We start from the raw sequence: 14,171 nt of genomic DNA, 5'->3' as shown, positions 1-14,171 counted from the left end.
CCCCTGGAGCTATGATGCCTTGCAGCCTGCTGGCATGGCCGCCCGGCCCCGCCCCAGTTCTCTATTCTTAATACTAAATAACCCATGTAATGAACTCTGATGTTAATCCTTCTCAAACCTTAAATACCCCTATACCTAAAATTATATTTAACCCTGCATGTGCATACACTAACTATTCAGATTCAAACAAACATTACAATGAGGATACACACAGATTTTACTTTATTTTCCTTAAGCCTGCAGTGTCCAATTAATACATTTTTGGGGGTTGGGAGAAGGCTTAGAAATGTATTACCCACCATGTAAATCTAGCCCTGATTTTAGCCTGTTTCAATTTTCACCACAATTCACAGACAAGTAAATAAACACTCACATGGACTTCGTTAGTCCCACCACTGAACTCTACACTTCAAGCTTCCCCTCCCAAAAACCACACAGTCCTCTTAGTTTAGTAAAGCAATATCAATCAGCAGAAAAAGACAAAATGTAACCAAAATTATTTATTAGAATACATATAAAAAAAGATACCATGTCAGTTCAGATTTTATATTATACTTTCAGACATTTGCAGAAAGCAGTTTATTTTGCATAAATATTTAAATTGTATAGGAAGTTTTACAAAAATGGAAATCCATTTATATTAAGAATACAACGTCATCAGCCACCATTACTTGGTTGTCATTTTGCATGTTGTCCAGCGCCTGTTTAACTTCACCAACTTCGAATGTGTTAATGTTCCCTTTGTTGATCAATTCTAGTAGCTGAGTCACGGTCACCGACTGAGAGCGTGTGCTCTTAAAGGCCTTCAATAGAGCCGCTTTAAACTCCTTTATTCTATAGAGAAGGAGAAACAAAATACAGTAACATCCGGTCAGTATTTTCTCCCCAAGAATGTCAAATTTTAATAGAATTTTCCATAAATATTATTAGTTTTTATATCTAGGTTTAAACAGCTAGAGCTAGACACTTAATTTAAGACAATGAACAATGTGGGCTTTTATTTAGTGCTATAAAGCCTGATGTAGCAAAGAAAAAAAAAAAATTATATATATATATACACACACATATATATACATATATACATATATATATATATATATATATATATATATATATATATACACATACACACACACACATACACATACACACATACACATATATATATATATACACACACACACACACACACACGTAATTTCCCTAAAAAATAAATAAAATAAACTCCTGTTAACCCAATATGTTCTTGTTCTCCAACCACCAAGAAAAAATGGTGGAACTATTTAAGGGAAAGTAACATCTAAGATTTTCATAAAAAGCCTTTCTACTGATAGCATGGGCATCCACATGGGGGGCACTTGCCCCCCGCCCCCGCCCCGCCCGCCCCCCCTGCATTTTTCAGCTTGTTCTGCTGATTTTCGCGTGAAATTGAAAATACAGTGCAATACCGGCGCCGGCCGCTGTGTATGGAGAGAGACAGGGACAGGAAGCTGCATCTTATCCCTGCTTCTCTCTGACTGAATCCGCAGGGGAGCAACACACGCAGCCAGCAGAGACAGCCTTTAGATGAGGTAAGTGAGGCATGGGGGGGAGGGGGGGGGCTGATACAGTCTAAAGATCAGGGAATGAGGCATGGGGGGGGAGAGGGGGGGCAGAGATAGCCTAGAGATCAGTGAAGTGAGGCAAATGGGGATGGGGAGGGGGAGAGGTGGCAGAGATAGCCTAGAGATCAGTGAAGTGAGGCATATGGGGATGGGGAGGGGGAGAGGGGGGCAGAGATAGCCTAGAGATCAATGAAGTGAGGCATATGGGGGGGGCAGAGATAGCCTAGAGATCAATGAAGTGAGGCATATGGGGATGGGGGGGAGGAGACAGAGATAGCCTAGAGATCAATGAAGTGAGGCATATGGGGGGGGGGGCGCAGAGATAGCCTAGAGATCAATGAGGTGAGGCATATGGGGATGGGAGGGGCAGAAATAGCCTAGAGATCAATGAAGTGAGGCATATGGGGATGGGGGGGGGGCAGAGATAGCCTAGAGATCAATGAAGTGAGGCATATGGGGATAGGGGGCAGAGATAGCCTAGCGATCAATGAAGTGTGGCATATGGGGATGGGGGGGACAGAGATAGCCTAGAGATCAATGAAGTGAGGCATATGGGGGGGCAAAGAGCCTACAGATCATCAAAGTGAGGCATGGGGGAGGTAAAGTAAGAGAAGGAATAGAAATGAGCAGAAAGGGGCAGCAAGGAGCACAACAGGTAAAGTAGGAGAAGGAGCACGAAGGGGTCCGCAAGGCGCGGGAAGGGTCCGCAAGGCGCGGGAAGGGTCCGCAAAGAGCAGAAAGGGACAGAAGGAGCACAAAGGTAAAGGAGCAGAAAGAATCAGAAGGCGCACAAAGGTAGTAGGAGAAGGAGCAGAAAAGGGTAGCAAAGAGCAGAAAGGGACAGCAAGGAGCACAAAGGTAAAGCAGGAGAAGGAGCCGAAAGGGTCTGCAAGGAGCAGAAAGATCAGAGAGAGACAGGAGCAGAAGGGGGAGCACAATAATCAGAAAGGTAAAGCAGCAGAAGGAGCCAAGGAGGAGAGACGACCGTGTCAGAAGAAAAAGACTGTGTCAAATAAAGGAGAAGAAAAGGAGATTGGAGCAGGAAGGACAAGTGAAGTGGACCCTCCACTTTATAAGGCTTTGGTACCTGGGCCTGGCAGGGAAACTTTGGACCTTCTCATCTCCCCAGGTAAAAAAATATCCGTGTTAATGTGTTCACTTTTATTTACCGAGTGTCAGGAAGCACAGAGGGCCGCTGGGGAGGGGTGTCGCTGATTGGCTAGAGCGGTCAGCTGGCACTCTAAACCAATCAGTAGCTCCACATTGATAAAAAAGTAAAAAAACATTTTATGAACCGGGAACTAGCGATTGGCTTAGAGCGTCAACTGACCACTCTAGCCAATCTGTAGCACCCATGCCTGACGTCAATCTACACTTCCTGACACTCCGTTTCAGAAGCCGAATACCACTGAGCGACCTGGAAATCTGGAGCTGGAGCTTTGGGGTTAAACCATTGGAAAGAGCACCCAGGGGCTTCCTGGCATCATAGCATTTTCATTTAGATGAAGTTGTTATGGTGACCAGAATGTTCCTTTAATTTGCTTAAAGGAACACTATAGTGTCAGGAATACAAACATGTATTCCTGACACCATAGTTGTGAAAATGCTATTCACCCTGGCTTTATGTGATAATGACTATGCTTGTCCCCTTCATGACACTGTCAAAAAGGGACCAAGCGGGGGGCGGAGCTTGACCGCTGAGCCGGGTGGACGCAACTAACATGGGCTCCGGCCGAGCGGGCACGATCCGGGGCCAAAGCGGCGATCACCTCACCCAAAGCCACTCGGGGGTGCGCCACCCACGATGGGGGTGCCCCCCTGAACCCAGCGACACCACTCCGGGGTCCGTAGAGGCCGGGAAAGCGGTGAAACGATCGCGGCCTACTGAGGCCGAAACCGGGGAGAGGCGGCCGCTCTCTCCGACGCAAAAGCCACCCAGCGACATCTCTGTAACCTACCCCCCCCCCCTTTGGACCGGCGGGGGATATCCCGGTCCACACTGGGAGCAAGCAGGCGACCTAGCCACGAGCCAAACCGGGGACACTGCCCCACAGGGTAAACCCTTAATGGCGGCTCGGCGCAAACGGGGCAAGCGGAGCACACACACCCAGCCACCCAGGTCACCACTGGAGACCTTCGACCACCTCTGCACAAGCTTCAGATATGCCCTGCAGAAAAGGGGTGTCACACACCGGCAAGCAGAGAGAATGGTGACCTCGTGGATGCGACCTGCTGCACGAAGGAGCTATTACAGACAGGCACCACGAGGTCCCAAAATGGCCGCCCGACAATGCAGACACAAGCGGGCTCAGCGACGGAACACGGCGGAAGGCCCACCGGGCGCATCCCCACACACACACAACGGAAACAGCCCGGACCGGCGAAACAACCGCTGCAAACAAGCGACTCACCAGATCCAACTCCCAGCACACAGAGCAACCTAAGCCGATACCACAAGCACATCACGAAGACCCAAGCGACGGTACCGCTGAGGATCCCACGACACACCGCCAGAGCCAACTATTGCAGCAGCCTCAACAAGTTGGGGGGCAACAGCGGAGGCAGGACCCGGCGACCCACCCGTCCAATCTCCCACCCAGCAAAGCAATCAACACCAACTCAGCACAGAGGTAACCCTCAAGGCACTGATCAGCCTCACAGACTACATCCCTGGGACGCATGGGACCAGCGCTTTGCAGCACCATCGGCAGCCCTGATGGCACTGGCCTCACCCGACCATAAGATGAACTGTCCTCGATGGCTGGTAAGGGGTATTGGCTGAAGAACTCTGACTCCCTCGCGCCTCCCCTGCTGCCTGGTACACGGACTGATCTGTGACAAACCTTAAGTAAACTTTACCAGTACCGAACCAGCCTGTGGTTATAATTGTTACCTCATACCATAGATAGTAATCTTAACTTGTTAACTACTTGGATGTGTTCAGACCACCTTTACTATGCATGATTCCGCGATACCTAAAGTTTTGATCATTAATCCTGTTAGCGTAGTACTCGTTTTAATTGCAAATGTTAGCAATGCAGTTTTAGGTGTTGTGTTCTATATATTTCTATGATATCTCATGCTACACTTGAACACCCACCCTGCACGACATACGTATGCGCCTAGCACTTCCATAGCGCTATGTTTAGCGGTACAACCATCCTAGCAAGTACCATGCAATACAGCGACACAGACCACAATGGCCTATACGGTACCCTGGTACCCATTGCAGCGATCACACGCCACCCCACGCCACTCCTGCACTATTCTTTAGACCACGTGACTGGCCAAGCAATGCACTAGAGCAAACTCACGAGATTTATATGTGAAGACGATAAAGCAATTGTTATATGTTTATACCTTTCTTACTTGTCTAGAGCTTCTCCTAGGCTAGCTAAGCATTATATGCTCATTCACTCTAGACATGACTAAACAGCATGTCATATTTAGCGTTTACTTAATTAACAAGCTACTGTACCAATAGTCTATACTTTTATTTTGTGACTTAAGCCTCAGCCCATATCCTGTGTGCAAAGCATGTCATTCTTATTCATTGCTATTAAGTGTACCACAAGACCTGCAAATCACATTATAAGCATTAATGTACTTTTTATAACATTTAATCTAATGTTTAACCCCTGTTTCTTTAAACTGTAAGCTTATTGTCTACACACGTGAAATCACCTGTAGGACCTCTAATGTTTTAGCATGTTAATTACCGGATCTTATGATCCTTAGCCTGTATGTTCTAACTACTGTTTTAACGACAAAAAAATTTAAAAATTGAGGCACCGTAAATCAGGAAATGTCATTTAACCTTGCTGTACCGATCCTATAATGTAATTCATTTGCACGTTTCCCCCAATTTCTCTTATGTATCCCATCTTATTTGCCTCTAATAAAAGAAAGATTGACAAAAAGGGACCAAGCAAGGATGTCATTACAATTATGCCCCCCCCTGGAAAAATTCCTGCGGACGCCCATGACTGAACCCTGCTCCTTCACACATGTCCACCCCTCCTCTTTGGCCATTTGAAATGCTGGAAGGTATGAATTGGCTACAATGCATCATTACCGGGTCTGGCTCAGCAAGCTCTTGTGTGGATCGTCTCCTTGGCTTTCAGATACCTTTCTTGGAGTTCTCATACTCTGAGAAAGTGCTGTAAAAAACATTAAATCGGCATTACTACAAAAAATTGTTTGCCAAAACAAGTGAGAACATTTATAGACACAAAATATTGTGTGCTTCAATTTTTAAATACACCTCACATTCATGGTTACAGTCTTTGCTTCCATTATGTTCCAAAATTTCATGCAGATGCTTATTTGCATATGCCCCAGTTTTAGTTTTTTAAATTGTAATTTTAAACAGCTCTGTCACTTTAGGATGTCTATCGGATGTCTTTACATATTTTGTAAAGGACTTCTAAGGCAACTTCCTTGTTTTGGAGGTGGCAGCTTAAAGACAAAGCTTAAAAAAGAAAATAAAAAATACATGCTTGCCTGAAGTTCTTCCTCGTTTCAAAAACTTGTCAATTCAGACTTTCCTCAAAAGTAATATATAATATTAAAAAAAAAAAAAAAAAAAAACTGAAACCATGGTGTGAGAATATACTAGCTGCAGTTTAAACTGTAAAATCATTTTAAACACACCATGCGAGTTAATAAAATTAAGCACTTACATTCACTTTCATTATCTCCCTGACTGAACGCATAGGGGTCCATAGAGTCATCTTGTGAGTCTTTAGTTTTTCCTTCCCGTCTAGAACTTTTCCTACAAAAAGATAAACGTGAAACGATTTGTAGTTACTTTGTTTAGTTCATTGCAGTTTGTGACAGCCTTTGTACCTACCGTAGGCCCTCTTGACTTGGGGTTTCTTGACTGGAGTCTTCAGTTACATCTTTATTAACCTTTTTCTTTTCCTTTTCCAACACCTAAAACAAAGCATTTAAATTAAAATACATGATACAAGCGCATAAGGGTATATACACAAAACACATTCATTTTACTGTTGTGGGGCATCTACATTTCAAGGACCATCTTGGGAAAAAGCAGCCTCGGGCACAAAAATGCCAAGAAATCACATCCACCATTCACCCAAAATTCCGATTGTAACGGATCGCCTGGCACCCCGACTTGGTACCTCCGTTAATGGATGCTCCTAGTGCTTCCTGAGGACTCCAAGCACTCTGGCAGACACCACAATCACCGAATCCGAGAACCTTTAAATTCTCCCAAGCGTATGAATGCTGTAGACCATTGAATAGGAACCATACGAATAGGCTTGTACTCCTAGCAGTCAACTGGAACAGCATACAATAAATCCTTCCCCCAATAATGAGACGACACATCACTTTGAGGGTAAAACAGGAACTCTCGACTGGCTCATCCAGCCTGGCTTTTATTACACTAATCCACATACAGGCCACACCCAGGGGGAGGCATAAAATAACCAATCACATACATGGTTCAGCCCACACATCCCCTCCCCTCAGATAACATTAAACCCAATTATCCGGTACACTTTTTCAGCCAAGTTCTGGATGTACCCCAAAACCCGGGGGTACACCTTTAAATCCAGCATCGCTGGATAGCCCTTATTCAGGGGGACAACATATTCAAAATTCAAGTAATTCGGATGAATGGTTCGTGAGATATGGGGTTCCAAAGATTTGACCGACCGCATGGGTAAAGTATCCGAAAACAGTTCCATGCATTTTGGCCCTGCGGTCGGTCACAAACAAGGGAATGAAAACAGGCGAATTGCCTGTGTTATAGAGCCTGGAGAGGGTTTGAATGAATTCCCTTGTTTATGGGGCTCTTTCTACCGAACGGCGGGTCATTCGGTAGTTTCCATACGAATTTCTGGAAGTATGGAGGTCTCAGCGGTGTTTGCCTAGTCAAGTCTTCGATTTTAGTTCCAGACACTCGACGGCAAAACACCGCTGTTCGGTAGTTTAAGATGGCCGCCGCCACGTGTTTGTTTCCCGAATGGCGGCCACCCAGAGGACAAAGACCACACTGCACTGATTGCCAATTACCTGTTTGCAACATTGTTGCAAACGGTAATTGGAGGCACACTCATTCCTGGGTGGTCTGGTTGTTCGGTAGTTCACTCAATATACTGAATGGAGTGATTCTACCGAACAACCAGAATGCTGCATACAAATCACCCAGGATAAACTTAACACATCTATAAATACATATATAATATTACAGGCATTACACTTGAATATGCTTCACAATCTTAAAGGGACAGTAGTCCCAAAAGTCCCAATATGTCCATAGATGCTGTTAAAAGGGCCAGTAGCAGCAATATACAGTACAATATGCCCCAAATAACCCAGGGGCCATAGTCAGTAGGTAGGAGGCTAGCAAACAGGCTTCTCCAGGGCCCAGTGGCGAGGTTGGTTTCGCCACACCGATCTCTACATGCAAACAAGCAGACACATTCCTCATGTTTCAGACTTCACTCTGTAGACACCCTTCGCAATGCATCTGGGTGTTAAACACAGCTTCTTAAAGCAAAGATAGGGTTGAGATTCAAAAGGCCAACCAAGACTAGAAAACTTTGAACAGATTCACACTTGAGAAGGTGTAAGTTGCAGGTTATCAGTGTGGCATTGGGTGCCGTAAGAGAACCAAATTTTATCAAACTGTTTACCCAGTTTTTGTAAAAAAAATTTTTAGAGACTACCTCTAGATAAAGAATCTACCACCAGAGCCAGATTACCCATAAGGTGGCATAGGTGGCCACCAAACACAGGAGCACATCTGTGACAGGGGACTTCACTGCAGCTATGCATCCTGGGATCAGGTGGGTTATCTGCAGATCTCCCCAATTAGCCCACAGTATTTTTTTTTTACTGAGCTATTACTTGTATAATTCAACTTGCCAAGAATCATCTACAATAATAACCTTTTCTAGTGCAGAATGACAGCAAATAAGATCCTACGCAAGAAGTCTGTGAGGAGAGGGTGGGCAAAGGATCGTACATCATAGCTTTGCCTCCTCCACATAGTGAAGCTGCACTGCACAGGAACTAATAGGAGTCTGCTGGGAGGACAGGAAGTGCGGCAACTGCAATATCCTGTTTGCCACTGGTTAGCACAGGTTAAAGGCAAGACTAAAAAGTGGGAGAGGAGAACAAGAGAAAAAGGAATGAACAGAGGAAGAGAGACTGGAGGCAAACAAGTGGGGCTGATAAAGGGAGAGACCCAAGTGGACAGAGAGAGAATGTGGGTCTGATAAAGAGACAACCGACACCCCTTAACCAGAACTTGCAGGCACATATCAACCGCTTAAACACGCTCATTCACAGACCAGAACCCCAGGTTCAAGGTCCCTGCGTAATCTTAATCTGACTCTGCAGCTCTATTCCAACAAAACTTTAGGCAATTGAAAACTGAATTGCAAAATTTAGGTATAAAAGCATCAAAAGCTGTAACTATGGGGGCGGAGCCTGACCTGCGAGCCGTGCGGACGCATCTGCCACGAGCTCCCGCCGAGAGGGCACAAACCGGGGCAAAATCAGTGGCTGCCCAGCACACAGTTACCTAAGGGTACATCACCCACGTCGGGGATACCCTCCGGAACCCAACGGTGCCACCCCGGAGCCCATCGAAGCTCGGAACGCAGAGATGCAGATGCGGCCTACTGGGGCTGAAGCCGGGGAGAGGCGGCCGCTCTCCTCGGCACGAAAACCCTTAAGCGACCACCCTCCTAGCTACCCCCCCCCCTCTGGACCGGCGGGGGATATCGCGGTCCTCAATAGTCACAACGGCCAGGTAGCAGACCTAGCCACAAGCCAGATTGGGGTTTCTGACCAAGCCAAGATGGCCACCCAGCACTCACACAAAGCGCAGACCATCCAGCCACCCAGGTCTGCAATGGAGAAATTCGATAGCCTATGCACAAGCTTCAGAGACACCCTGGTGAGCAGAGGAGCGACCCAGCGCCAAGCAGAGGCACTGGTAACCAAGTGGATACGGCCTGCAGCACGCCGCAGCTATTATCAGCAGACACCAAGCGCATCCAAAATGGCTGTCCGACAATACAGGCTCCAGCGGGCCCAGAGATGGAAAATGGCGGCAGGCGGGATGGGCGCACGCTTACACCTGCAAACCAAAACGCCCGGGATTACACAGCAAACGCAATCTGATACCTCACCTGCTCAACATCGCAGCCTCCAGCGCAGCAAGAATCGGTTATACACAACAAACGAGGCAACACCACAGACCGCGGGGCACCATACCCCAAAAGATAACGCTGGACCCGACCCCAGAAGCGGCACCGGCACGCCAAGGGACGACAATGGTGAGAAAGAGTGGGACAATATCCAGGATTTACCAGTACTAGGTATAGGCTGAGACACCCATTATGCCGCCCCACGCAGGCATCCCTAACCTGGACTGCTCCGAACCCTCTTAAATACCGAAGCACCTGGACTTGGATGCCTCATGCATGCCCCATGCGGACTATAAGCCCTTACCATTTATCTGCGACCAACATGACTACCCATGTTCCTAGCCATTCGGCACTTAGGAATGCTCAGTAGTGCCACAGGGCAATCTTGCTATAAAGCATGTATAACCATTTCGGCATTATTGTTTAAACTGTTAAACTGCTATGAGACACATTCTCTACGCCTGCTCTTTGAGACGGCTTTATAAGCGTGATCTTTAAACCTGTCTTATACGCCTGATTTCCAATCTCGATTTGTAAATTTGATCTCTAAACCTGATCTCTAAACCTTACTCATATACCTGAGCCATAAGCCTGTTTTCCATGCCTGATCAATAAGCCTGTTTTCAAAGCTTGTTTTTATACGCCTGTCTATACGCCTGTTCTTCAAGCCTGTTTCCTCTTAAGTATAACTTACTTCAACTAAACGTGAACATACACTGTTAACATCTAGATTTCTTTAACTTTAAAAAAATTGTGCTGTTTTTACGTATGCCATGATGATGTATTTCCTTAATGTCATTATTGTACTTGCCCATGCTGTCGTGGCTGTGCAAGCTCTCTTGTCATAATATGCACAACAAAAATAAAGAATTATAAAAAAAAAAAAAGCTGTAACTATAGGAACATTAGAAAAAGGTTTCTAAAACCTCTTTACATAAGTTTATGCAATTCAGTTTTCAATTCACTACAATTTTGTAATAAGTGAATATAGAAGAATTTTCCCTCCTGGGTAGAAATTAAACAGCTTTAATTTACGCATAGCAGAGAGAGGAAAAAAAAAAAAAAAAAAAAAAAACTTCAATTCCCACGGTTTGTATTAAACTTTTTTATACTTTAATTAAGATTATTTTGCGTACCTTCATGCAGAATTACATATTTTCTAAGTGGTCAGCTCAAGTATTTACCCATGCATGTGAGAATTTGTTTATATCAAATATTTAAGCCTCATTATAGTCTCACCTCTTCTGGCAAAAACAAAAAGAAAATCCCAAAATGTATCAATCCTACAAATGATAGGGTGTGCAGCAAAAACGGAAATATGTTGACTATGATCAAGAATGCCAACAGTAAGATTTTGTCAGTAAGCAAGCTTGATTGCCAATTGAATATGATTATCTAGGTAAATAATGCATCAGTTAAAATTACTTTGTAGGTAAATGAATCTTGATGAGGAGTACAATTCAGGAAAGGCTGGAGAGACAGCCCAAGTCAGAGTGGTAAGAAGCGCTACGGAATCTGTTGGCGCTATATAAAGGGCAATAATAATAGGGCAGCATAATCTGTCTATAAAGGTTTTATTTCCTTTAGAATACCAAGAATTTGTAAGTAATTCCAAGTCTAGTTTTGTGTTAGTAGAGAAACATTCACATGGTTATATAAATAACCTAAATAAACATAACCGATTGTCAAATTCTAAAAGAATCTCCTGTCAATAATTATACACTGTACTACAGACTAGAACACTGACTGTTGACAATAGTTTTGCCTCCTCGGTCAGATTACATTTATTGGAAAAGAAAAACGCAAGGATCAATAGACATCATGCAGCATTCATTTCCACACATCTCATGTTGTGCTGATGCATACCTTTTTAAAATACGCAAACTGAACCAACTCAAGGGCAGTTTCAGCATCTTGAATGTCAACAGTTTTGCTCATCCTGACCTTTGCATGAGCAGTAGCCAAACGGATCATTGTTTCCAAAGCTCTGGCAGTAACTGGCATAGTCTAAGAAAATAATGTGTGCTTAGTATCAACAAAATATTGACAAGTCATTTTCTGCACATTTTGTTTTTTCTAGCTATAGGAACAGATCTCAGAACCAAATCCTAAAGTGAGACAGGAGGCCAGTGTAATGATCTTGTGCTTGCCTACAAAATATCTACATAACTGTGTCCCTGCTTAAGCTTCCTCGCTCATTATTAGATATGCTCCAGCTCAGCCTCTTCACTCCACCAATGACCTGTTTTTATCCCATTCTTGCACCCACACCCCAGATTTTCCCCTGCAAATTACTCCAGGATTGCCACTTTCTAATGGAATGCCCTCCTTCATCACATTCAACTACCCAACCTTTGCAGTCGTTCCCTAAACACTGCTTTAGATAAGAGTATCGTCTCACGCCTTAAATCCTCAGCAGTCTTTCCATCTATTATGGCCCCGCCTTCCAACCTTTTGTTGGTCAGTTTGTCTTGTTTTACCTGCCGAATGTTATGAGTTGATTGGGAGAGATGCAGTCATGATTATTTATAAAACACCCATCACAATAAAGATGAATGCTTGTTTTCTAACGCTTTATACAATTACATAGGTCCATGAGTTAAATCAAGCTTCAAAAGTACATACCCTCGCACGATCATTATTCATTTGATCATGACTTCGGATCTTCGCATATTCATGAGATATATGTTCAGCAGCTTCATGTGTTAAAATAGGCTTCATCAGCTTAGCAACATGAATGTATTTCCGAATAAACTGCATGCTTACAACGTTTGATTTGCTTATGTTGGGAGGAAGGAAAATAAATTATAAAGGTGACTGAACACAGATTTTATCGTTTATTTAACAAACATTTTTTTTTAAATCAGCATTCAAGAATGTTTTTAGTAGTTGCATATGGTATAGATGTCCAGGAGGCAGTGGAATAAACAATATAGGACAATAGGATATATTCTGTCAAATAGACATTTCTAAGGGGACTGATGCCCAGATGTAGCATGCCATCAGGTTCCTCAGGGGTTGGGTGTGACTGTTGGGAGAGGGTATTTGAATAGAACTTTGTTGCACTTTGTTTGGAAGCATGGCAAGGACATTGAACATCTGGCTGAGCAGCATATGCTTGTTTGTGGCTGTGCTTTTACGGAGATCCTGGACAGCATTAGCTGAACTATGTTCATGGGTAGAAAGAGGACACGAACATTATGCAAAAATCTGGGGAAATGCCATGGCATATCCCCACCTGTTACATAGTTACTCAATAAAGTAAGAATTAAACGTACATTTCTAGTTTAATTTTTTTTTCTAATGTGGTTATTACCACTGTAAATATGAAATTCACTTTGAACTCTCACTTTAATTAATTGTATTAGCAAAGGAATCCCCGAGTTTTCAATTGGGCTCAAGCACTGTGTTTCTGGAACCTAGCAACAAGCCCATTGCCAACTGAACTCATGAAAGAAACCAGAAGACATAGGAATGTGTGGTGTATAAAAGTTCACTATTTGTGTTTCCTTGAAGACATGCATACTCTAGGAATTTGGGACGGGTGGAGGGCGAGTTTATTCCACAGCCTCTTGATTGGACAGGAGATCGAGTTAATATAACTGGGCAAAATTTGTCCATCAATGCAAACTAAGCTGGCACTAGGAAAAAATAAAAAATAAAAAAAAAATCAAACACCTAAAAATCATCTGCACGTGTTCAGGAATCATGCTAGTAGTTTGGATAAATTAAGGTTGATTGACTGTTCAGACAAAGTCTGTATCTCCACACTGCCATGCAACAATTTCAATTTGGAAGAAGCCAAATGCACAAGTCTAATGGCCAGTGAGCCAAGTTTTACATGCATCTCAAGGATATATTTAACCCCTTAAGGACCAAACTTCTGGAATAAAAGGGAATCATGACGTGTCAGACATGTCATGTGTCCTTAAGGGGTTAAACAAATGTGATCTTACAATATGGTGCCCTGTCCAAGAAGTAGCACGTGGTTGAATCCAAAACAGTTACAATATACATTTCGGGAATGCAAAAACATAATAAAAAAAATAATAAATGCAGTAAACAGAACATACAAATAGTATACCAACTTTACCAATCCGCTTTGCAAAATGCTTCAGTGAATTTACCTATATTTTGCCAAGTAGAGCAAGTAAACCCCTGTTATCAGCTCCAATTTTGTCTAATAGTTATGATTGTCAATTGATGGTCTAATTCTTGTGCGTTTAAAGGTGGTGGGGACAAAAACTACGATCCCACCGACCGCCGGGGGACAAGCACCTTAGGTCCCATAATGCCCCGTAAAGACCTGGGGGGGGGCGCACCGATCTGTTGCAGACGACACCTCACACACAAGGGGGAGAACTAACAAATGCATATT

The 14,171-nt window shown here is 43.9% G+C and overlaps 1 protein-coding gene across 1 annotated transcript in view; it reads right to left on the bottom strand.

Annotated features, from left to right (window-relative positions):
- Nucleotides 1-635: 635 nt before the first annotated feature.
- The window catches only part of LOC134609352 (maternal DNA replication licensing factor mcm3), a 29,254-nt gene continuing 15,718 nt past the window's right edge, over nucleotides 636-14,171 (bottom strand). The window contains exons 12-17 of the mRNA XM_063453028.1: nucleotides 12,419-12,572; nucleotides 11,660-11,800; nucleotides 6,457-6,539; nucleotides 6,287-6,378; nucleotides 5,680-5,764; nucleotides 636-834 (exon numbers count right to left, since the gene is read on the bottom strand). Of these exons, the coding sequence (XP_063309098.1) occupies nucleotides 636-834; nucleotides 5,680-5,764; nucleotides 6,287-6,378; nucleotides 6,457-6,539; nucleotides 11,660-11,800; nucleotides 12,419-12,572 (754 nt within the window). The remainder of the gene's footprint in view (nucleotides 835-5,679; nucleotides 5,765-6,286; nucleotides 6,379-6,456; nucleotides 6,540-11,659; nucleotides 11,801-12,418; nucleotides 12,573-14,171) is intronic.

This window comes from Pelobates fuscus, chromosome 4 (genome assembly GCF_036172605.1).
Source record: "Pelobates fuscus isolate aPelFus1 chromosome 4, aPelFus1.pri, whole genome shotgun sequence".
Lineage (NCBI taxonomy): Eukaryota > Metazoa > Chordata > Amphibia > Anura > Pelobatidae > Pelobates > Pelobates fuscus.
Note: the sequence above shows the minus strand (reverse complement) of the source record. Positions and strands in the feature narration are given on the sequence as shown.